The 26414-nt window shown below is 38.1% G+C and overlaps 2 protein-coding genes across 2 annotated transcripts in view; one reads left to right on the top strand and one right to left on the bottom strand.

Annotated features, from left to right (window-relative positions):
• dnah6 (dynein, axonemal, heavy chain 6) overlaps positions 1-2693 on the top strand; it is a 28169-nt gene extending 25476 nt beyond the window's left edge. Inside the window, exons 74-78 of the mRNA XM_072462595.1 lie at positions 578-650; positions 756-898; positions 1286-1508; positions 1614-1765; positions 2390-2693. Of these exons, the coding sequence (XP_072318696.1) occupies positions 578-650; positions 756-898; positions 1286-1508; positions 1614-1717 (543 nt within the window). The 3' untranslated portion in view covers positions 1718-1765; positions 2390-2693. The remainder of the gene's footprint in view (positions 1-577; positions 651-755; positions 899-1285; positions 1509-1613; positions 1766-2389) is intronic.
• A 4477-nt stretch (positions 2694-7170) lies between these two features.
• chrna8 (cholinergic receptor, nicotinic, alpha 8) overlaps positions 7171-26414 on the bottom strand; it is a 53479-nt gene continuing 34235 nt past the window's right edge. Inside the window, exons 4-10 of the mRNA XM_072463191.1 lie at positions 25334-25443; positions 19795-19874; positions 18356-18523; positions 13619-13813; positions 10528-10614; positions 8897-9006; positions 7171-7927 (exon numbers count right to left, since the gene is read on the bottom strand). Of these exons, the coding sequence (XP_072319292.1) occupies positions 7361-7927; positions 8897-9006; positions 10528-10614; positions 13619-13813; positions 18356-18523; positions 19795-19874; positions 25334-25443 (1317 nt within the window). The 3' untranslated portion in view covers positions 7171-7360. The remainder of the gene's footprint in view (positions 7928-8896; positions 9007-10527; positions 10615-13618; positions 13814-18355; positions 18524-19794; positions 19875-25333; positions 25444-26414) is intronic.

The following is a 26414-nucleotide window of genomic DNA, read 5'->3' on the forward strand; positions in this document are numbered from 1 at the left end:
ATTTATACATGTTTTTTTCTGTATTGACACCTGTTGAGTATCTAGTATCTTAAAGTATTAATTAGTATCTAGGTATATATTTTTTTTGACAGCCCTAGAATGATGTCAGTTTCCAAAGACCATATTTCCCCACTGTCTGACACATAGCTGAAATATTTGCAACATTTCCCTTGTCTCCATATGCATGTATTTGTGTTGTGTTTCTGAGTAAATTAGGAAAATGCTAATGACACATGAACACTGGGCCTTTCCCCTCAGGCTCTTGCCATCTCCTCCCTCAGAAACACACACTTCACATTTCATAATTTGTGCCTACTCTCCACATCTTGAGTTCCTCTTTCATGAGATTGAAAAGTCTGAAAACATTCTCTCGCTCACACGCAGTCAAAACATGGAGACTCTGACTCTGGTTCATAATGTCGTGCTGGTGAGTCGGACCTCACCAGGGACACACAGGCCCTTTTCAGGTCCCATAAGAAGCACTATACTTGTAAGACAACATGGTCTGTTACACACGCAAAGCAGCAAAAAAAGTTATTTTCAGATTGTTAATTGCTTTTCTCCTCTTCTTCTTTAGGCTTGGATCACACGTGGAGTGCCCAAATCGTTCTGGATCTCTGGGTTCTTCTTTCCTCAAGGCTTTCTCACGGGTAAAACATTGTAACGCTTTTTAATGAACCATAGCTGCAAAAGCATAAGGCTGTAATATGTAAAGGCTAATCTAATTTATTCTTTTTTTTTTTTTTTTTTTATAGGAGTGCTGCAGAATCACGCGAGACGTTACAATTTGCCGATTGATGAGTTGAACTTTCGTTTTAACATGGTGCCGTTCTACAGGGACCAGGTGGTTGTGAGCGAAGCGATACAAGAAAATGCTAAACTTGACATGGATGATAAGGTAATAGAGCTAGGATTAAAGAAATTAACTTAAATTTCTCATAATTTATTTTCATTTTTATTTTTTTAACTTCAGCATATTACCTTTCACCTGAAAATAACACAATTGTCCTATGTGTTTTTAAATATGTTTTTTTTTTTATTTGATTTAATCCCCCTTGCATCCATATATGGGACATATAATGGGACATTGTAACCTCAAAGGTAATTTTCTAAAAATGCATCACAAAAATCCCTCAAAGATAGTGCGCAGGTTAAAAACACATTTTACTGTTTCTTTTTTAAAACTTAAAAAAAAGCAACTACAGATGCCTGTGGGTCATCCAGACCCCAAAAACTACAAGAAACACCAACCCTAAAGTTGTATATCATTCTGTGGTCACAACAGCTTCCTGATCCGGGGGACGGTGTTCTAGTCCACGGGATGTTTATGGACTCGAGCCGCTGGGACGATGACAACATGGTGATTGCAGACGCTTTACCTCGAGAAATGAACTCCATGTTACCGATGGTGCACTTTGAGCCTCAACAGAACTACACCCCTGATCCCGAACTGTACCAGGCTCCTCTGTACAAGACCTCCGCTCGGGCCGGGACCCTCTCCACTACTGGTGTGTTATAGAAGATGCATCCATAAATTAACAAAACATTTTTTTTTTACTATATAATCTGTTCTAAATGCAAGTTGTAAACTGATTTTTTCATATTTTTTCCAGGTCACTCCACAAATTTTGTTGTGACAGTCATGCTTCCATCTAGTCAACCAAGTGATTATTGGATCTCCAAAGCTTCTGCTCTGCTGTGCCAGTTGGATGACTAGTGTTGTGGAAAAATGTCATATGATTATATGCCAAAAGTAGATCCCGCGGTAAGTGACCTGGGTCAGCTGCTGCTCTTGTTTATGGACTGAGATCTGCCAGTTATCAGGTAACTGATAACTGCATGCCTGTGGGAGTCACAGGTGACCCCTTTGATCAGATGTTTCTTCTTGACCCTACATGGAGATACCCTGGCGAGTCCAGCTCTCCCGCTGTGCTCCAGGCATTGTTGTAGAAGAACAGTCCTGGGATTTTATCCAAATTTGGTCATCTGTCCTTCCTGTCTATATGAATATGCTATCTTTTCCTTTGATGTAAGAGTGTCCATTTGTCTCCCCTTCTGTACCTATGTATGGTACAGAAGAGAAACTGATCCCACAGTTTCCTGATAACAGGAAGATCTCGGTCCATAAACCGGAGCAGCAACAGCTGACCCAGGTCACTTTCCACGGGATCTTTTTGTGGCATATAGTGAAATAAAATTTTCCAAAACCTCATTTTTTTCATGTGTAAATAAACATATTCGGAACATATGCTACAGTGTGACTTTAAATGTTATTTTTAGACATATGATAAAACAGCTCCCTCATCTCATGGGCAGCTACATTGTCTGTGAATATAACATGCGCAGTCCAATAATGAAGACTTAACGTTGTGCTTACTGGAATCTGCAGAACACCACATGCCTCAGGGAGACAACAGACCACGGATAGATAGAACATTGGATGGGTGAGTGCAGATGCTGCAATGTTAATGGTTTGTAAATGAAGAAACATGACTTGGTTTAGAGAGATGAGTTCAGACTGGAGAAAAGAGGCGATGATTTTCAAATGAACAAATGTTTCCGCCACTGCCCCCTCACATCCGCAGCCTGTTTGTGTCACTTAGGTTATGCAGTCCAAACACATAAAATATGCCTCTACAAACACATTAGTGTAGTGCTGTGATGTTGGAGAGCCGCAGAGCACAGGCACACTCACTGCAAGCTCCAATGAACAAGCATTTTGGTTTGTTTTTTCACTCAAGGTCAAATGCTTAAGAATTTCCAACATGCCTGTGTTCATATACAAGAGGCCAATCTGAAACAAACAGTCCAACCAGATAATGGCCAGTTATTCTTTTAGGGATTCATTTCAGTTGGTTAGGGCTGCAATTTTTTACTTACTATTTCTCCACAAACAACAAACTTGTCTTATTCTGCATAAAACTGCACTGTAATTTAAATCTGCACAAACATGTGATTATTTAGTAGTTTGTCAGTTTAAAGGGCTATTTCAGTCTTTGTCAATTCTTCTGTATGCATTTAAAATATGAACTTTGAACTGAATCCTATTAATGAAACAACGTTTGCAACTCTACTCAAAATTGCAATACTTTACACTTTGTATAATACGTATAGTCTTCCTCAAGTGCTCAGTACTGATGTAATGGTGGTTTTCTAGGAATTTCTGTGAACTTGAATCTGCCTCAGCAGGGGTGAAACTACTGCCAAAAGCCATTGTCCCTTTCCAGCTGTGTTTAAAATGAGTTTTTGAACCTTTAGACATAAACATATATTGTGTGGTCTCACCAGCTCCTCGTGACCTTCTAAACCAGCTCATTAACCGTACTCCCCCCAATCAATCCTTTTATGGATTAAGATTAACTGAATAACTGTGGCTATTCCAAGATGCTCTTCGAAAAAGTTGTAATGAAGGAGAAGAAATTGAAAGAGTAAATGAGATTATGTGCCCCTGTCACTATGAAGCCAGAGTGTTTTATCATCCCACACACGTATTTCCATTCCAATGGATTAAGACAAAGGCAGGAGGAAAGCTGTAGATGTTCGACACAGATGGGCCCCCGAAATTAAATTTTATTCTTGTCCAAAGACTGACATAAATACTTGAGATTAAAATGAAATAGGAGAGTTTGTATGTGCAGAGTTTATTGGTGGGATGAGGTCCAGGGAAAGTGAAAAAGAAACTCTGAATTGGCACAGCGGGATTAATCATAATAGTAGACACTTTGCAATTACCGAACGCTTCATTTTATGTTGTCAAAGTCACATTGGTTAATCAACTGTTCGTGTTTGAAATCGCTCTGAAGTGAACACGAGTCCTCCCTTGCAGAAACACATTGTCATAATATAAGCATTTAGTTACATCAAATAAAGTTATTACAGCTTGTGATTAGCATTCCCCACATTGCTGACCTACATAATATGTAAAGGGCCCCATCTGAACGCCAGAAGGGTGCATATGCGTGCTGCCAGTGCTTCGTGGAGCGGGGTGTCGTATGGATCTCCTCTAGTGTGCAGGTGTGCGCTTGTTACATGAAGAATAAGTGCACTGAATCCACAGAGATGCAGGGACCAAACATTAGATGCAGGGACCAAACATTAGATGCAGGGACCAAACATTAGATGCAGGGACCAAACATTAGACGCAGGGACCAAACATTAGACACACTGTTCAACTAGATCGTGTAACTGGTCACAAAGCAGCGCATCCTGTTTACACAATACCAGAGAAATATCCTGCTGCAGTAATAACATAAAAATCCATAATACCCGATACATATATTTTGTCAAGTGTATTTTTATGTGCACCAACTATTATTTTGTAACAGTACAGTATTAAGTCAATTCAATAGTGTAGTAGAGATAATAATCACCCAAGCCTATTTTACAGCAACACAATTTGATTGCAGCAAACTCAATAAACGTTGGTATGTTTTTTTATCTAGTCCAGAAATGTTGCTGGTAAGTGTTAGATGGATAAAACTGGGTCAGTGTTTGTGCATCCATCTAAAACGACCCTTTCTTAATAAGTAATGAATGTATGAATGTATTTATATGTATATGCGCTTACATTTACAGGGTGCAAACGTGTTCTCTCAAATTTTCTGCCGTTGCTTGATATTAGTATAACCGTTATTTATACATACCTACAAACCCTGACAAAGACTGTATTTATTTTAAGAAGAAAACAGAGCATTGAAATTTGCTCATAATCACGTTACGACTGGGTGAATGGATTGCGCATGGCCTTGTTGGAGGTCCACACGAGCAAAACTGTAGAAGACTGCCAAGCCATTGATGTTTTGTATTGTCAAGTGAAAATCAGGACTTAAATGACAAAAATCCTTCAACACACAAGTGAATTGTTCCATAAAATAGAAATTGCGGCGTGTCTACCATTCAAAATGCGGCTATTAACACACATTTTCTTTATTTTCTTTCAAAATCATAATGCACAGTGAGCCTTTAAATGTACACCTTTCTCACAAGAAACTATGAGATAAAATACAGTAATAACAACTGTGACTTGAAGTGGTGGCAGCACACAGTTTGCAACACAAAAAGTCACAAAAAGAATAGTGTTTATTCGAATGCTACAGTTCACAAGACTGAGGAGACATAATGCGCAGCACAGCTCCAAATCCATCCCAGATCCTATATTGTACTAATGAGGGAGTGCAATAACTACATATAAAGCAACGTACTGTCAGTAAGCAAGACCCCTCCCCCCACGTAGTGACCACGAAGACCAGATGCAGTATCCTTATTAGTGGCAAGATAAAATAGATCAAGGTAAGAGCTGTTGTGTTTCATTAACAGCACAATTCTCTCAATCTGTATTTGAAATATGCAAATTATTGAGAGAAATTTGACCATGTAGTAAAGTGATAATGGTTTGTAGTGTAATATTTTAACCAGATTGGACTTGTCTTCCTATTTTTGCAAGTTTAATTATTTAAGTTATTGTGCCCACGTAATTGCATTTGTGGGTCAATCAAGTTTGTCTTGGTCTAATCGTAAAAGTTGTAATAGTAATTAAGGCTAATTGAGATTGAGTCATTTATATTTGTCATTTTTTTTTTTGATTAAATGTCACTGATTAAAAGGCTGTGTTGTTGTTTTTTACCACAATAATAAACAACAACATCAATTTCCTTTGGGTCAGTTGAATGCTATTTTCAACAAAATAAAAGTTGTTCTGATATAGAGCAAGACCATCAAAACTATACTGGAAAGGTATATATATATATATATATATATATATATATATATATATATATATATATATATATATATATATATATATATATATATATATATATTCTTCATTTATTTAATTTTTCAACATCAATACTTGTTCAAATGTGTATCTATTTTAGTATCTTTTCACATCTGGTACATCGATACTGTTGAAAACTCTACTTCCCATCTAGCCAATGCTGCAACTCAAATAAGCAACGTGGGTGAAGTGTCTCGCACATGACACAGCCACAGTCCAGAAATCGTACGCACATACGTAAATATACTCGCAATGCTGTGTTGGAATCACATTGTATTGAAATCTTGGGGCTCAGATGACGTTTGAATGGTTGACCTGAAAAGTACACAACAAATGGCAGCTCTTTGTCTGCTCTTGTCTTAATTGATTAACTTGATTAACACAGTCTTCAGTCTCCCTCTCTTTCCAAAGCGTCAATTGGTGGAGCTTGTTGCTAAGCAGAGAGTTTACTTGTATAGACATGGACTTGCCTGAGTCAAGGGTTAAACGGGAAAATCTGTTACACGAGGTCATCCAGTAATCCTGCTCGCATGTTGTTTACAAGAGATTAGGGGTAAAAAATGCGTTTGCCTTTCGCTAAGAGTTAGAGAGCAAAAACAAAGCTCCCCAAAAGATAAGAGCCAAGTGGGTCCCATCAGAAACGGTTCACAAATCCCACTTGACAAATATTGTCTTTCCATAATCTCTCTCCAGTTTTTTTATATCTTGTACATGGTGCTCAAGTTGGACAAAAATAGTTACTGAAACAGAGAAGTGAGTGAGAAGATTAGTACAGTGGATCATGGGCCAATTTCACACAGTTTTCAGAGTGATAAATGGCAAAGATGGCACATTTAATTATAATATTACATCCTTGATCAATGTTCAAATGTGTGTTAACAACCACAATATTACAATGTCTGTTTGTCAAGAGTGAGAGACAAAAAGTAATAAGTAATTAAAAAAATAACCTGACCTGAACTTGTGTGACGAAGGTCACCACCAACCTACAGTATATAATATAATATATTATATATAATGTATAATGTATGTTCCAGGGACAGACCTTCATGCTACATTGTAAGCTGCTGTTTGTAGCGGTTTTGTGCCAATCCAAATTGACAAATCTACCTCAACTGCCCTGGCATCTCATCTTTTCAGTATTTGTTGCCATGTCATCCCTTTCTTCAACCAATTTACACAGATATTGACCAGTGCAGTCCAAGAACACAAGAGATGTTTCTAGATACATACTGTATATTCCTCACAATCATTGTCTCCAAAATCCTTACACATTTTTCTATATTCCAGTCAATGTAAATCTAATTTGGACATGTATCAGTATGACATAGAGCAGGGTACAGATAGAAAGTGCATACGTGTGTGTTCTACCTCAGTAACAGCAACTTCCAACATGTAAAACTGTACAGTGTGATATATATCCACCAGAAGCTTCTTTGAGGGGAAAAATACAATATATCACTGACAGCAATGTGAAAATAGAAGGAAAGATTGTGTGTTTTTCAATGAACTCATGTCTCACGCTTATCGAACAGGTCGAGGCTGGAGTGGCACAGTTTTATCGGTCGATTACGGCTGTCCCTTTTATGTGAAATCTTTTGAAACTGCCTCGATAAAGTTTGGCGCCGCCATGAGGATAGTAAAGGTGCAAATAATGGAGAATAGTGAGAATGCCACTAGGCACAATCTATCCACAACAGCTGCCGCGAACTTCCATTCACTACAAATGGCCTCTCCTTCATCCTGCTCTCGGAAACGCCTGGCTATGTACTGCACCTCTTCCAGAATGCGGGAAATTTCCGGGATCTGCTCCAAGAGTATAGTCCTGGTTTGCTCAAAGTGGACTTCGTGCTGAGACGGGGCGCTGGGGTGGGTGCTGCCACACACACTGGAGTCCGTGCTGGTCGGGAACGCTGGGTTGTCCGTGCCCATGGAGTGGTATCCGAAATACATGTTCATGTTTCCGTTGGTGATGGCTGGAGCCCCGGAGGTCGCCTGCCCTGGGATGGTGCTCATTTGGATGCTGTTGGCGCTGGTGTGGTGGGGCGGGGCGTATTTGTGGGCAGAGCTCCTGCTGGAGGTTTTTCTGTCCTCTCCGGGCTTTTTCATACGCAGAAACCAGGCGCACCAGTTCAGAAGGATGACGCGGATCTGCAGATGGAGTCAATAAAGGTAGTTTTTGACAAGATGGGGGAAAGAAAGAGGGGAAATCTAAATCCTGCATTTTCTGTAAGGCTGTCAATTGTATCTCACCTATATTCTAAAATCACTTCGGGTTGTAGTTGACTAAATTACTTTTTGGTTGAATAAACACATGTCTTGAGCATTGATTAGTTGCATGAAAGGAGACGTGGTGGCAAAATCTCTCAAAAAAAGTATATACAGTACACAGAGTACGTAAACTTCATCAGGCAGATTGGACTGTCAGAACTCCAGATAACTCACTACATTCCTTTTCCTTTATGGTGCATTAATTAGGGCTGCAACTAAAGATGAATTTAATAGTCGACTGGTCAAATTATTTATTTATATTGTACGTTCTAAATACATTTTTAACAAATAAAGATTGAAATGTGGTGACTGAAGGCTTCTAGATAGAAAATTAAATAAAAGTGTACTATTGATTAAATGTATTTATTAATTATTATTTAGATGATTATTTTTATAGTTGACTAGTCACGATTAGTTGATTAATTGTTAAATCTAAATAAGATTTTCAGTTGACTATAAAAACAACATGGGAGGGACAATAAAAATGTGGTCGACTCGTTAGACTAATTGACTAAAATACTTCAGCCCTAAAACTATGTATTGTTAGTTTGTTTAGATTTGACTTCCTGCCTGCCTGCCAATGTGGTCAGATAAATTTGGATTTGGCTAGGTGTTTTTTATTTTAATTTTTTATTTAGTTAATTTTATTGTATTTCTGTTTCTGTATTTTCTTTGTGATTTTAATGCATTTTTCCTGCTGTGAAGCACTTTGAATTGCCCTGTGTATGAAATGTGCTCTACAAATAAACTTGCCTTGCCTTGACTTCCAGTGATAAACATTTTCTCTCTTCTAGAATATAACAGTAGAGTTTATTCTTTAGTAATAATAATCATTGATGGTTGACTCACCCATTTGGGCATCTTCCCCCCATGTGGGTCGTGATGGTGAAACTGCAGCACCAGAACAGTCACTACCACAGACAAACCCACGATCATCATTGTACTGGCAAAGTACTGAGCTGGAGAGAAGCAGTATATGTCATGTTAACCAACATAAAATGCTTTATATATTTATAGAACCCACTTTTAAGTTGTCTGATATAAAATATAGTTGTTGTTAAAATGCTATAGGTAAAAGTGCTAACATGATTTAACAAAATTTAAGTAGAGGCAACATATTAATGTATTTACTGTATTTTCCGGACTGTTGCACCTTTTTTCATAGTTTTGGCCGGGGTGCGACTTACATAAATATATAATTTATACTTAAATGACTTATATGGATATTATTTGTTATTTTCACACTTGCAACCTTAACTTGGAATTTATATATGTTTTTTTTCCTCTATTATGCTTTTTTTGGCTGGTGCAACTTATAGTCCGGAAAATACAGTATTAGAAATATAATAGTGTATAAAAGTAAAGCATTGATTAATATAATTAAGACCAAGTACTGTATTTATTAGTAGCTCTCTTGGTTTCTTTAAGACTGGAATAACTATACGTATGTATATACAAATGTTGCATAAACAGTGTAGAGCTGAAACAAGTTTATCAATTCATCGCAACTAATGAATTGTTTAAATCATTGTCAACTAATCAGGTAATCGTATTATCTTTATTTGTTCTACACACAAGCTCCATAACATGTGCTGAGGAATGAGGTTTTAAGGATTAGACATCAAAATCTCTGTTATACTCTATTATACTATTATCAGGATGTCTTTAAGCAGCACTTTAGCTTTAATGGGGTCAAATTCAGTAAAAACTTCCCTTCATGAGTCTTTTGGGATACAAAATAATGAACTCATCAAACAAATATATTTGATTAAACAATTTGCAACATAATATTTTGTTGCAGCCGTTCAATAACACTTGTTTTTTTCTTTGTGCTAATAAGTCCAATACACTGTTTGTTAACGGTCCAGTTTTCCTTGACTGCTCGGCCCAATGATGCTGTCCGGACCTGTTTGGCCCTGGAGCTGTGAATATGAGCCGCTGTGACTATCGTAGACTGACATTTGGGTGTGGGTGAAACGCAGGCCAGGTGCCTTCTGGGAAAATGACCCCCTGTATCTGTCAGGGCCTCACAGGTTTGCTCTCTGTCACAACAACACGTAACAACAACATGCTGGAGACGACAGTGACGCTGGAGCTGCATCTGCATTACGTAAAGACAGGGGTGAATAGTAACAAGATACCTTTGTGTTTTTAACAGATTGAAGGAAGTTTGACTAAAATAGCTCTGACCTTTTATTTTTTTTATTTTATGTATTTATTTGTATGTAATTGTGGAGGTCTTAGTTTGAGCCACTTCAAATTTGATAGCAGAAGTTTTCTTGTATGTTTCTTTTGATTTAACAATTGATTTATTTATACCCCAGAGGTAGGACTTTTTTCGAACCACTCAAGCATAGTGCATTTGTGTCTCCCTTGAGAATGTGTAAAACATCCAATAATGGCTTTTCTTTTTTCAGTCTTTTAGTTTTTTGTCTTATCAAGGTCAAACAAACAGTAATTAGTGAAGAGAGGTGTCGTACCGATGAGAGGAACAGAGTCTGACGTGGCTGGCATGATCTCTGCCACCAGCAACATGAAGACCGTCAGTGACAGCAGCACCGTGATGCCTGATGGGAAAAACAGGCTAACTTCAAAATACAGCAAATACAGGGCTAGGTTTGATTTGCAATGTCCAAATGTGTTTGTGACACATTTTTAAGCTTTGGCATTTGCAAGTCCAGGTGTTTATCTTTCTTTTATGGTAATACATTACATTGTTTAATTGCTAATTATGTAAAACCAGCATCAATGTAGCTATAATGTCAGTATTAGCATAACATATGTACGTGAAGTTCTATATCGTAAGCCAGTTTAACTGATAAGCATTGCCAACAGTACAAATGGTCTTTCTGCTCTCTGGAAATGAAGGAGTATTGGGGGAATAACATTAAATCCCCCCAGATTTTGGTCTTTTCATGAGATGGCAGAGTGTAATGAAGTAGCAGAACTATATGACGCACAACTTTAGCCAGAGGGAATTTAAGTTTGCTGGTATTATGAAGCTCCCAAACGTAGAGCTACTGGCAGCATGCCCTATGTTTCGGAGCGGAGATTGGCGTTGTTGCACCAGAGCCTATGGCTGTTGCGCTTGAGATCACAGAGGCAAGTGCTTGTGACAAGGCTTAATCAATTAATGATCTTGTATTTTACAATGTGCGAGGATTACGAGCACAGCGAAGCTGATAAATCACGCCGCCTAGTTGTAAATATACTTTTAGAAACAAGCGATATGTGTGCAGGAGACGTTCCTCTGAGCAGGATCTGGAAAGGCTAAACTCCATACATCCAGACACTTATGGAGAGGAGAATAGACGAATTTGCAACAGAATCTGGAGGTGTTATGGTGTGGCACAAAAATATGATCCGGGGTTCAAAGTGGTTCGTCTGGGAGTAGACTGGGCAATAGGTCTTGAATTTTGTGGTTGGGATAAAAAGTTCACTGTGTTGAACTTTTATACACCGTTTGAAAGATCATTAATTGAAATATCTAAATAGATATGATGCCTATATTATGGCATACATGCAAGACAATCTGAGATTTGAATGCTGATCTCTCTGACCATAGGTCCATGTTTGCTAATCATTTAAAGCACTTCTGCTCCAACAATGGTCTGTTCCTCTCTAGTGAGATGCAAGAGACATGGCACACCACCTTCTGGTTAGACCATTGCATCTGTACAAATGATGCTCACAATTACATTGAGAACACGAGAATTAATTATGAATTTGCCACTTTTGATTATGTCCCTTTTAAAGTCTGGGCTGAGTCAGGCAGACCAAAGTATGGCCCGACACTTGAGTGCATAAAGAGGGCAAACTTGAAACATTAAATATGTCCTACGGCACATCGAGAAAAATGAGAACACTCTTAGAGCTGATACACTGGCAAGGAAATTACACAGCAATAGTCCTATTGACTTCTGGAAAGAAATACAAAAATAAACAATTGTAAAACATTCCTCCCAACGAACATTGACATTGAAGTGGAGCAGATCACTCAGCTGTGTAAAAAACATTTAACTGTGTCAAAAGGAACTCCTTTGTAGTGGAAGTGAAGATGTAATTGTATCCCCACAAGAGATGTCTATGAGACAGTGATGCAACTGGATAACAATAAGTGAAGTGGTGCAGACAGGATATCTGCTGAACGTTTGAAGTATGCCAGTGGAATCTGTATCCTTTGCTCAGCATTTGTTTCTTAATGTCTGTGATTTTAGTTCCTTCATGAAAAATAAAGCAGATTAAATTAACAGCAAAGACAGCAATAGGCCCATTGCCTTGGCCAGTGTCTAAAGTGTTATAGAAAGATTTCTGCTGACTTCTGACAACCAGTTTGGCTTTAAACCCAGACATGGAACAGACATGTGCATATTTGCCCTGAAAGAACTGTTAAGAGTTTTATCACAGCCACAGTACCATTATTTTGATGTGCTTTATTGATGCCTCTAAAGCTTTGATTATGTTAACTATGAAAAGATATTTTATAAATTATGTAAGAAAGGTGTTCCCAAATGTTTATAAGAATCTTCTAAGAATCAGTCTCCTCGTGTCCGTCTGTGAGAGTCGGATCTCTCCTTCACTGGAACTCCTCCAGGTTTCTACGCTTTTTTCCCAAAGAGGTTTTTTTTGTAGTTTTTCCTGGCCGAGAAGGAGAGTCTAAGGACAGAGGACCCTGGGACATCGTCCCTCGCCACCACAGACATTGTCTGACTCCATCGCCACCACAGACATTGTTGATTCATTTCTCCCTGTGGCCCTCAGAGGCAACTGTTGTTGTGATTTTGGGCCTTACAAAAATAAATTGATTTGATTTGATTTGATCTTGGCTTTCTGGTATGCCCAACAAATGAAACATTTAACTAGCCCATTTTACGTCTGAAATGGAGTGAGGCAGGGCAGCATATTGTCTCCATTTTTGTTTAATGTTTTTATGGGTGATCTGTCTGTGCTTTTAAACGACTGTAGAACGGGATGTAGGGTTGGAAACAAAATCATAAACCATTTAATGTATGCTAATGACTTAGTGATTCGCTGTCAATACAGTGCTGAATTACAAGTAATGTTATAGGTATATAAGGTTATAGGCTATAAGGTTATAGGTTATAGGTGCTTTGTCTTTATCTATTCGATGACATGTTTTAATAACTTTGCGGCTTATGATGTTTTAGAAATAGACTTCCAATAAAATGATAGGCCTTGTGATGTTTACATACCACAATGCTGATTAGCACTGAATAAGCGTTAAAACCTTTTTTTCGTTTTTATAAATTAAAGTGACTAAAAAATGTACTTTAGAAACTGCATGGGTCACTATGAGCTCCCATCTGCATTGTGTTTTGTCGAATGACTTTTTCATATCCAGAATACACAATTTTGGTATTGTGGGAAAAAAAAAACGGAAAATATGCACAAATAATGACAGTAAAAATCACTGGCGGCACACATTTCTCACAACAATTTGGCCCCTAGGCAATACACGGCATTTAGTAAATTGTTAGAGCCAGGAATCAATTTCAAAACAACCAAAGCAACAACAGCAGCACATTTATTTGTTTTCCTGTGCCTCTTTACCCAGTGATATCTTCTCCCCGGAGTCGGCCGGCAGCAGGAACACCAGCAAAGCCAGGCCCGAGATGAGCACGCAGGGGATGAGCAGGTTCAGCCCGTAGTAAAGTGTCCTGCGCCGCATTGTGACAGTGAACGTCACATCGGGGTATGGCTCTTTACAGCACTCGTAATACAGCTCATTACGCTTGGACGGCACACCTGGAACAGAGTTAAAAACAGGGAATAAGATCAACTTTGACCTCTTAAAATACATGATCTAATTATGTTGCTTCATTCAGTTAAGGACACAACATCCCCCGTTTTCTATTTTGTGTTAGACATTTGCGAAATAATGTAATTTATTTGTCAAGAAGTGTTGCAGATGTATTGATTATTATCCTGGTTGGTTTATCTATTGCAAGGAAAAAGTAAAGCATGAAGCGTCTTTAGAAACTCATTTGAATTTCACATTTAAAGATATGTTAAAATCACGAAGAAGATGGCATGTTTGATCTGCTTTATTTGTCTTATATAAAACTTAGTTCAAGCTTAAATTGAGTGAAGTCAAGATCAGGAGGTTCATAAATATTACCTATAATAAGACGGTCGGATCCCTCATTACATTCTACAATACTGAAATTCTTTGTTCACCTCATTATAAAGTGAAGATTATGTTGAACAAGTTGGCCATCCTTGATTTTATTTTCAGGAAATGGACCTAGATAAATTACTGATATCATTTTGTGATCCATGGGGATGTTAATGTGCTACTGTGCAACTTTTCTGCTGTGGGGTGTCTGCAAGCTGCTTCTCTCTGTGGAGATCACAATATGGAATTACAGTATTATTTTGTATATAAAATGTTGTTTTGTATAATATATTCATTATTTATTTTTCTACTACCGAGGTGGATATACAAATCAGTTTGAAGCGAATTTGCCTTGAAAAAGTTTCCTTGTGTTATAACTAAAACATTTCCTGACAGTGTTTTATAAATACAACTCCAAATCCAGACAGAGGTCAGTGTCTAGTAATACTAAACCTACACCGGTACACAACTGTTCCCAAAACACTTTTAATCCACTTTACACTTGGTTAATCTTTTTGTTTGTTTGAAATGTTGGTTTAATCCGAATGAATGAAAGCATGTAATAACATCACATACATAACACATAAACTCCTGTTCACAGATAAAACATATGTATGCCGCAGGAGCATCATGTCTGATTAGTGAAGCCTGACTTTGATGTAAGATAAACATCTCGTCATCTGAAAAGAATGCAGCAGGAGCTACGATTAAAATCAACAGATTGAAACACGGTGCCTCTGTTTCAAACTCGACTCCACCTGCTCTGTCCCCAATCTTCAATCGTCCTGCACTTATCTGTTCTGTCTGAATATGCACTGTTCTATATGAAACGTGTCATCACTGACTCCACAATCTGACTCAAAGTCTGAGCATGCAAGGCAAGGCAAGGCAAGGCAAGTTTATTTGTAGAGCACATTTCATACACAAGGCAATTCAAAGTGCTTCACACAGCAGGAAAAATGCATTCAAATCACAAAGAAATTACAGAAACAGAAATACAATAAAATTAACTAAATTAAAAATTATCAATCCAACTGATTGTCTAAACTAATAAAATCACAAACAAAAGAGAAGAGTGTAAAGAAAAAAATTGTTTCAGTCATATGCACAGCTAAACAAAACTGTTTTTAGCTTAGATTTGAACATTGTAGTAGAAGTCTGTCTCACATCTTCAGGAAGACTGTTCCAGATTTTAGCTGCATAAAACTGAAATGCAGATTCCCCATGTTTAGTCCTGACTCTGGCACCAGCAGGAGGCCGGCCCCTGAGGTCCTCAGAGTCTGAGATGGTTCATATGGCACTAACATATCCAAGATGTACTTTGGTGCTAGGCCATGGAGAGACTTGTACACAAGCAGAGCTGCTTTAAAGTCTATTCTCTGAGCCACAGGAGCCAGTGCAGAGACCTGAGAACAGGACTAATGTGATCATACTTCCTGGTTCTAGTCAGGACCCGAGCAGCAGCGTTCTGGATGTGCTGCAGCTGTTTTACAGCTCGTTTGGAGAGGCCAGTGAGCAGGCCGTTACAGTAGTCTAATCTACTGGAGACAAACGCATGGATAAGTCTCTCTAAATCTGGTTTTGACACTATATTTTTGATTTTGGCAATGTTTTTTAGATGGTAAAAAGCTGCTGATGTTATTGATTTGACGTGGCTATTAAAGTTCAAGTCTGAGTCCATTATTACCCCCAGATTTCTAATTTGGTTTGTAGGTTTTAGGGCGAGACTCTGGAGGTGACCGCTAACACTTTCTCTTTGTTTCTGTGGGCCAAAAACGATTATTTCAGTCTTGTCTGAGTTCAGCTGGAGAAAGTTGTTTTGCATCCACAAACTGATCTGTTGGATGCAGTGACAGAGTGAATCTACTGGTCCATAGTCACCTGCCGATAGTGAAACATAGATCTGAGTGTCGTCTGCATAATTGTGATAGGACACATTTTCACTGCGTATCAACTGACCTAACGGCAGCATGTAGAGGTTGAACAGAAGGGGACCCAGGACTGACCCTTGGGGCACTCCACAGGTCAGGGTCATGTGGTCTGAGACACAGCTACCAATTTCAACAAAGTACTTCCTGTCTTCCAGATAGGACCTTAACCAGTTTAGGGCAGTGCCAGTGATGCCCATCCAGTCCTCTAGTCTCTGTAAGAGGATCCCATGATCGACAGTGTCAAAAGCAGCACTCAGATCTAACAGAATTAAGACTGAGGCTTTGCCCGTGTCAGTGTTCAGGCGGATGTCATTTGTCACCTTGACAAGAGCAGTCTCAGTGCTGTGATGAGGTCTAAAACCTGACTGAAAAACATCAAATGAGTTGTTTATTAAGAAGAAATCTGTGAGCTGTTGGTAAACAACCTTTTCAAGGACTTTGCCCCAAAATGGCAGATTAGAGATGGGCCGGTAATGACTCAGTACTGCGGCATCAAGACTGCTCTTCTTTAGGAGAGGCTTTATGACCGCACCTCTTCCATCCCAGCTTGTGTCTGCAGGATGTTTGTGCATGCAATATTCAATTTCATTCCATTTAAACAGTGTCACCTGAACTCTCGGGAGAAACCGCCTTTGTTAGTTGTGTAAAAAATTTGATGGATTGCCGACCTGCAGATGCATTGGCCCCATCCTGAGTCTGTGTGAGACACCAGGGCACCAGTGTGTGTGTGTGTGAGCGTGAGTGTGTGTGTCTGAATTAAGTGGACCATCGCTGAGCCAGATGTCACCACACACATGCACAAACTACACCTAAACACACGCATCTCTATGTTGGGTTTGCATGCTTTTTGGGGACGGTACATTAACTTACATTAATTTCCAAGAGACCAATTCTAACCTCAATAGAAGCTGTTACAGGGGCTGAAGTTCTTTAGTTGTTTAGTTGATTATTAATTCAATAGTATTATTATTTTGATTTAACTGTTCACTTATTTTACAAAGAGAAAGGAGAAGGAAAGGAATGAGATATCTGCAGTTTTGGGAGTAATTTACTTTTACTTCCAAGATCCTAGTAGTTTGGCTTCTGACCCCTTTTAGTTGAATAATTGTTGCCCAGGGCATCTCTTTAGTGGACTAACAATCTCTACACAACTATATCCCTTACTTCTAGTTTAGCCAAATCCCTAACCTCACCCTGATACAACCAATATCTGAACTTTAAACCATGTCGTTGATCTAATAATAAAACATTTGTGTCATGGGGACCAGATTTTTTGTCCCCATAAGGGCAGCGGGTGTCCATGAGTGTGTGTACAGAATTTAGTCCTCACAATGTGATAAATACCAACCTACAAATTAGAGCAAGCAGACACAAGCACAAACTCACACATTCAGATCTAACCCTCCACCATTTTGCCCCTGCTCTGCCCCCCTGCTCTGCCCCCCTGCTCTGCCCCCCCCGCTCTGCCCCCCTGCTCTGCCCCTGCCCCCCACTGCACCTGTCCGCCAGCTGGGGACTCTATGATTTTTCCTCCTGTCCAATTAGCAGCCATCCACACATTTGGACATGGAGAGGCATTTCAGAGGCTACAAATAAAGCACATTTTGTCTGATGAACCATTTTAAAGCAGTGGAAATGGAGTTGTTTTCCCCAGTTGCACAACATAAAACATAAAACCCATTCTTTTTGGGAACAAAAAGACTAGAGTAAAAATGTAATTCAATTTCTGGCATCATTTTATCCATGATTATACTTTTTAGATTGTTTTGACACTGTGATTTGTGATGATGAAGGTTCAAAATAATGTATTGATTAAGCCAATAAAGAAAAAGAAAAACAGACTTTTCTAATTACTTATTGACGTTCTAAAAGCAGTTACAGGACTGGCAGTTTTAACGATCAATATATTTTTGACATTTTTTATGTTTTCATATGTTTTGGGAACAACCCACAAAATCTGACCTTTGACCCACTTGCACACAGTAGCCATCTTTTTTTGGTCCTCATGTGTTTTTTCCTAAAACTGCAAACTTGTTTCCTTTTTAAGATATACTTTTAAGAGGTCAATGCAGTGTGTATCCCTTTATTCAAGATTCAGAGACACATCAGCATGTTAGACTGATAAACCAGGACATGTTCTCATCTGTGGCACCTGACAAACTCCATGTCTGCCTTCATACGCTGTCTCTAGTTTGTTCAATTCAGTCTTCCCTGTGTGTACATGGCGTCTCAGCTTCTCACCAACTAGATCCCACTCTCCGTTGGGGATGTACGTGGAGATGTCCACGTCCATCATCTGCAGGTCCAGGTTCCAGCCGTTGTAAGTCCACGATCCAAACTTCAAATCACACTTTTGGATGTCGAAAGGAAACCACCGCACATCAATGTAACAGGTGCTTTTCAGAATTCCTGAGGGAAGATGAAGAGGAGTACGTGAAAGTTAGAGAAAGTACAATTAGATCATGACACACCGACAATTAAGGAGCGGATCAAGGCACCGTAATCCCTCATTTGTCCAGGAGCGTTCCAGCGTAGAAAAGATTAATTTGTGGTCATAACACTGTTTTTTTTAAAAACAAGACGTTTCAATTTTCATCCAATGGTCATTCTTAATCTGCGGCTCTAGTCAGAGATAAATATCCAAGTTCTCTGACGAGATCCGCAGAGAGAACGACTTTTGGATGAAAGTCAGAACATCTTGTTTTTCCAGTGTCCAGATGACAACAACTGAATCTTTTTCTCCTCCAGAATTCACTTACTGAGCTGCAGAGTCTGCATTAGCAGTAGATTCAAATTTTACATATCGTTAAGGATATAATATTTGGACAAATTAGGCCATACTGTTTTCTGTAGTAAAACTAAAAATAATGAAAACATATGAAGGACGGAAGAAGATAAATTAAGATTACATTAAGATAAATCAAAGACATCATAGAGCTTGCATCGTAGTTGCTGAGCTGTGTGATGAAGGCAATTTTATTTGCATGCAGGAAGTTTATGTTAACTGTTCACACGTTCACACAGTGAGGATTTCGGAAAGTTGGGAAAGCTGAAACATGTCCAAAAGAATCACCATAATATATGATATGTTTTTTTTTTTTTTTTTTTCAAGAATATAATATTGTAACGAGGGCTGATATTCCCAAAAAATAATGTCACAATTCTTATTGGAGCTGGATCACCGTAAGTAAGATGCTTATTCTGTTATTCAGATTAGTTAATTCCCCTTGTCACTCACTCAGAGCCTTACAGAGATTGACCAATAGGAGGAGTGGGTGGGAAGAGTGTCTGTGTTTGATCATTGAGTTGCATTAAATGGAAAAACACTGAATCAGGACCTGACGATATCACCAAAATAGGTTATTGTCACATGGATTCAGTTTTGATCACTTAATTGCCCAGCCCTAACTATATAAATGTTAAATATGTGAAAAAATACACCACAAACATAGTACTTAAAACCAACTCCAAAGTCTGTATTTACTCAACATAGTGGCACATTTGGCAGTCAGTAAAGCCAGTGAGAACAGTGTCTTCTGATTTCAATGAGAACTAGAATGCAATGCTATGAGAACAAACTAATATTATATAAGAAGGCCCAATCAATTTGCCAAAAATATCAAACTTTTACTTTTCTTTTCCCTTGATGCACTGCTACACTCTGCAAACAGCTGCCTTACCTGGAGGGATGTACTGACAGGATCCAGATGCATTGACCAGCACATTGGTGTGGAAAGTGGCATCGAACCTCTCATCGGCGCTGCAGAGGGACACGAGAAATGATCAGAATATATTTAAAATGAGAGGACGAAGAAAGAAACTCGGATGGGATGAAGTAACCGAGGTTGACAGTTAAAGCAACAAGAGAGAGAAAAAGGGGGATGTTGGATGAGAGCCAGGCAGAATTAAGTGTATTTCAGAGATAATCCAAAGCAAACAGTCTATGATCGAGACGTCCTTTGCACGGAAGAGAATTAGTACATTAGTACATTAGTCATTATCGGCACAAAACAAATGGCACGTTATCATCAGTGGAGAAAACAATCTCACCTCCATGTCCTACAGAAAGCTCCTACAGCGAGCTTTTATGTATGGAAAGGTTTTGCAATGGTGAAATGTTGTTGATTTGGGGGTTCATTTTTAATTTTTTTTATTTTCATAAACGCTAAACCATTTTAGTGCCAGTTACAAACCACTTTTTTTTTATAAAATGTTATATATAACGGTTGAAAATAGGCAAAAACAGCATGGCAAATAAACAATTTGTAATCATTCGCCAACATGAAGTCTTCTGTCAGCATTTTTTTTTTACCATTATCTGGTTCAAATGTATATATTTTGTTTAAAATCTCTGTGTACAATGGCAATACTTAGACAGACAACTACTAGAAAGGTTGTTAGTTGCAACAAAGGTTACAGACAAAGTGTGTCTAAATAAAGTGCCTATATATAAGTATGCATAGGGTAAAAATATACATACGGTACAGTTTTATGCTATACCATATGTGTTTTTACGGTATAGCATAAAACACATAGTTTGAAGACGTACAACTACAGTAGGTGGCGGTAATGTAACACTATATAGATACCAACCGCCATAAAACACCAAAGAAGAAGAAGAAGAAAACTTATGTAGATCTGTATTTTTTATTTTGTTCATTGTAAAGAGTAATATTGATCTAAAGTAGCTTACAGTAATAATAGAAACAGGTTCCATAACTTCCTGTTCTAAACTGTAGCCTCTTTTACAGGCATTTTATCAGTGCTTATTTTTGCTCATATTCTACCATCTTTGGACAAAGTTGTTTGAAATATAAATAAGAGGAAAAAACCTTAGCAAATGTGTAAAGTATTGTCCTGTCCCACGTCCCACTACCTGAGTCGATTATTCCCTCTACAGCACTTACAGTCCGAGCACACAAGAGAGGTGGAACAGGGACACTATAAATTTGCACAAAGAGCTTTGGAAGCGAGCCCAAGAGACATAAAACAGGACAGGGTTTTGTCCCATTCAGATTTACAGGAACATCCATAATCTAAATCCAATCACTGTTTTCACCTAACAGATGGTGCCAAACACAGAGGCCAGGGGAAAGACATTAAAACCGCTTATATATTATAGCAAATTAGCAATTAGCAATTAGCCTTGTGAGACTGTTTTGAATTGAACACATTAAGTTTACTTATGTAGCATTTGTTAGAAATTACCATTTAAAACACAAATGTTGCGTCTTTAATCCCCAAAGCAATAACAGTAATTTACACACACTCATTTAATTAACCCCAATAGGAATTATTTTTGTTATTATTTAACGTTTAAGCAGTTGGCCTGTCAAAGTAAGACGCTGCCTGTGGCATAGATGCATAGTAGCTTTTAATTTGAAGAATTGATACTGAAAAAAAATCACATGAATCCACATACTTTTATGGTGTAGAATCAATTCTGAATTTAGTACCATGCCAACACTAAACTCAATTTGAATGGAATAGAATACTTACAAATTTGCCAACCACCTTAAACAACCATTTTCTTAAGGGTTATAAAAACAGTGATTGTATTGGGCTTTTGAAGATTTGTCACATGCTTTTATGGCAACGCACCCTGACTCCTCGAAGCATAATCCAAATCACATTTTAATCACTAAATAAGTAGCACACATTTCCAAAAGGTCATCTTGTGTACAAAGATAAGGGCCGAGTGCCAATGGACTGTCTCCGGCTTTAATAGACTTTTAATGGAAGCGATAGAAATGACTGCGACAATGTTCATAAGCAAACTGCACAATAAAGCCAATGTGATGATGGCTTCATGTGTTATTAGGAAAATTGCTGCTAAGAGACTAACAGTGGCCTGTACTTTACACAGCTAAATATCTAGCAGAACTAATTAGAAACAAAGAACAACTATTAGAGGTTCTACATGTGCAATTCCGTCATATGTGTAATTACTGTTGTGATTCATGTGCAATTACTGTGAAATTCATGTGCAATCTATGTGCCGTCGTGACACATATTCATGTGCAATTACTGCCGTGATCACATGCAATTGTATTTATGTATTTATATATTTGTCTATGGGAGTTTTTGTTTATAGGAGATCTTCTACTGAAAGTGTTTTTCAGACTTCCTATAAGTGATCTGTTCTTCTGTATCTGCCTCTGTATCTACCTGCGTTGCACCAATGAAATTTCCCCATGTGGGACAATAAAGGAATATCTTACATTTACAAGTACAGTTGTCCTACTTGTACATTAACAAGTTGGACAACTGTTAGTGAAAATGTATAATAGTGTTATGTGTCGCAATACAATCATTTAAATAAAACAATGATGATACAAATTGCTCTTTTATATTCCTTTTTTTACTTATTCAGTCTAAATTAGCCTTGAGTCTTGTTTTTGTCTTAAGTTTTTCATTTTGATGCACTGACTAAGAAATTAAGGCATATACATTTTTGTTTTCAATGAGTATATTAAAATATTGCAATAATATTATTATCGCTGCTACGCTGCCCTAGGAGCGTCTATTCTGGGGAAGTATAGCAGCTTGAGCACTATCCTCTGCTTCTGACTACTTTTTCTGTCAAACAATACTTAATATTTAATTTTGCTTGCAATCTGTTCATCACTTTTCCTTCTTCTTTTTCCACTTCCCGCTGGGAGTGGGGCACATTGATGACCTGTCGAACCAGATGCTTGACTCCCAGTAGAAACGGTCTCACATATGGACCGTTCTTTATCTGCCTGGAAGAACTGGTTCTCCTCCTGAGTGGTTCCAGCTCCACTGTCTATCTCGCATCCTCCTGTCCGTCTGAGGGAGTCGGATCTCTCCTTCTCTGTGGAACTCCTCCAGGTTTCTACTTTATGCCAAAGAGGTTTGGTAGATTTTCCTGGCCGAGAAGGAGGGTTTAAGGACACGGGAGCTTGGGAAATTTGTCTAAGGACACGGGATGGTGGGACATTGCAGAGCCCCAATGAATATTGTTTAATCTGTTTTTCACTGTAACCCTACTTAGTAAAAAATACTTTTTATGTTAAATTAGTATTTCACTTTCTATAAAGATAAACAGGTCAAATGAAGGGAAAAGACATTTTTTGAAGTGAAAACAGGAGCGTGCAGGAAGTGGAGGAATGTTGAGTGAATCACACTGTGAAATGTTCAAAGTGAGACAGACCAAATACGTCCTATATTATTCATATGAAGTTGATCTGGCTTTGTTCAGTCAAAGAACATGCAACACAACTTTAGACTGTTCGGGGGATTGTCTAGGAAAAACATGGACTCTTTGCATAATGTAGGCCTTATTTTAAATGTGTCTTCTGCAAACTGCATCATAAGAGTTTTGTATCGGCACGGTTTGTACACATGGTCATTTAAAGTGCTTTCAGGCTAGACTTTTCAGGAGAGAAAATCTAGATATGAATCTGTCAAAGATAGATACTTCAACATATGATTTTGCTCTTCTTAATGGTTAATAATCTACAACCCCAAGCTGTCTTTGGTCTAACTCAGTGGCTCTGAAATGTTTTACATGAAATAACACCTGAGAACAGTATTTTGCCTCCAAAACATCTAAAACAGATCTAGAATAGAACTACGGAAGTCAGAAAAGTGGATAATACTGATTATATAGGCTATGGAAAAAAATGTAATCTTAAATATTGGCATGAAATAACATTTGCCAATGGAGCAGGCATAACATATCTTGCTTTACTTAAAATAAGACAAACACAAGCATGTAAAAAAGCTACTGCACTTAAAACAAAAAAAAAAGTACATGACTAACTCAAAAAAGCACTTAATTAACTCCAGATAAATATTACTTAAATCAAGAAGTTACACACACAAGATCTAATTTAACGTTTGAAAAAAAAAATCCAGTGTAGACCGTGTTCCCAAAGGAGCCCGCATATGACAGTTTGAGAACCACTGGTCCCAAATAACACACGTGCCTCGTAAACAGAACAAAGGTTGAACTGAGTGACATGATGTATAATGTAAATCATGTCACAGTCGACTCATTTGTTGAAAAAGCCCTTTGTTATGTTAAGCTTTGTAAGTGGTCAGCGTCTGCGATTTCCTCCGTCAGCAGAGAAAAACAACAGATCTAGCACTGCGGTTGATTTGAACTTGTAAATTCAAATGGGCACAGTGACAGAGGCAATTTTCATCACTACATCATTTGAGCTGTTTCCAGACCTCGCTTTCCTCACTCATGTCTAGACTTGAGGAAAATTAAATTCATTTAAAAAAAGACTTGCTACCCGCGTGTGAAAGTACAGTACATGGCCAATCAAAGACTTGTTCAAGTGTATGTGATATATGCAAGTAACAATACACACAAGTAGTGGCTTATATATATTGTACAACTTAACTTCATCAGATTAAAGGTGCCATATCATGCTTTTTTTCACGTTTCGTAGTCTGGTGACGCGTGCCTGGGGTTATGACGCGGTCTTGCAACCACCCCCCGTCAGTTTGCAGATCCGAGGAAAGGATATAGTCTGTAATATAGCTAAAAACTGCGGGAATCAATCAAAAAAACACTCTGGGTACATATATGAAGCACAAATAGCAATGTAAAAAGGTTAAAAGCTCTGAAAAGTCGATTTTGCATGTTATGGGACCTTTTAAAATGCACAATTTTCAATTTCAGAAGGTCTTAAAACTAATTTTCTAATCTCCATAGGCAACAATAGTAATATCAAAGAACCCCATGGAAAAACTAAACACCAGTACATAGCTTTTTGGCCAAAAACTACAATAAAAACGTTCTTTCTTTCGTGTTTTTATTGCACTGAAATACATGTACCCTGTCTGTGAGAGGGCTTGCATCTCCACAAACCGGACTCATATACTTGGTCAGGAGCCTCCACCTAATTCCTTTTCATAGAATCATACATGTGACGTGCCACCTCCAGAAAGTTACTGTTACTTCAGGTAATTTAATGGTTGTGAATACTTCTATTTGAGAATGTACACACGCAGTGATGGCAACAAGTTCCCGTCTTCATTCTGTTTGCGACAAAAATCAATAACTGTGCAGCAAAACCACAACCTTTAATCTCTTGTGTGGCATTAAAACATCTATAGAGTTTTGCAGTAGAGGGCATGACGCGAATGTGCAGATCAATACAAATAAACCAGGATATTTGAGTAAAGAGGTAGAAAGAAGACACACAATAGTGCTAAAACCTGGTGGTCTTGTGTGTGTTGTACCTGTTGTAAAGCAGGATGTCCGGGACCCAGACCATGTTGGACGGGAAGCGCAGGTTTTGGACGCCGGGGAAGGACTCTGGGTTCCATGTCAAATAAACATCTGTCCAGTGCTGCAGTAAATGAAACCGCAAAAGACAAGTTATTGATTATAATGTTTACAAAGATTGCATTTATGTCTTCTGTCCATCTTATCATAGTGTATAAAACCTGCAAACCCTTCAGTTAGACCTCTACAAACATCTTCTGAAATGTATTGGATTCTTGTATTCATTTAGCCCTTCATATTTCTCTCTTCTCTCAAGAGAATGTCAATGTCTATACTCTTGGGCGTAAATGAATTGTGCACAAATAATATCCTTATATCAAAACTAAATTGCAAATCCAATTGCAATATGGTCTGAAAAATTGCAATTAGTTCAGCCTGTATCAAACCATGGTCAACAACACTTAACTGAATATTGAAATTACCCCTTGTGAAGAGACGGGTTTAACTCTAATTCAACTTCTTTATCTGGCTATTTTTCATTTCATGTCTAGTTTCCATGGTTAAGCAGCACCTCACAGTCCCCAACATGTTATTGTATTTCAAAGCAGATAATAAATGCATAGCTACAAGTCCTGCATCATCAACTAAACATGAAATATGAATACAGGCGGCTGGAAGAATTTCCCATAGGCAAAGAAAATGTCTTTAAGTTGGAATACTAATATGTTCATATATTTTTGGTTTGGTTTGAGGCGACACAACAACAAGAAACAGAGAGGAGCCAGAGCCATTTTTTACTGCAACGTGCAACTATATGAATTATTAGAAGTCGCAAGAAAACATTATCATCACTAATGATTATATTATGCATGTGTTTTTACTTTAGATGTAATTATTGTTTGTTGTAAATGTATTTTAAATATACTGACAGTGTATCGTATGCATTAAGAGCAGAGTGAGATCAATAACGTCATATTACTCGTTATGTTATAATCAGCTCTGATATTAGAGGATAAAGCGCGTTCGTCTTAAAATTCATTATAAACACATCAAGACTCTTCTTTCTATAGGCGCCAAGCCAACACACTCTGGCAC

Source organism: Eucyclogobius newberryi, unplaced genomic scaffold, assembly GCF_026437365.1.
Source record: "Eucyclogobius newberryi isolate DKJ021-1_F unplaced genomic scaffold, fEucNew1.0.hap1 SCAF_4, whole genome shotgun sequence".
Classification (NCBI taxonomy): domain Eukaryota; kingdom Metazoa; phylum Chordata; class Actinopteri; order Gobiiformes; family Gobiidae; genus Eucyclogobius; species Eucyclogobius newberryi.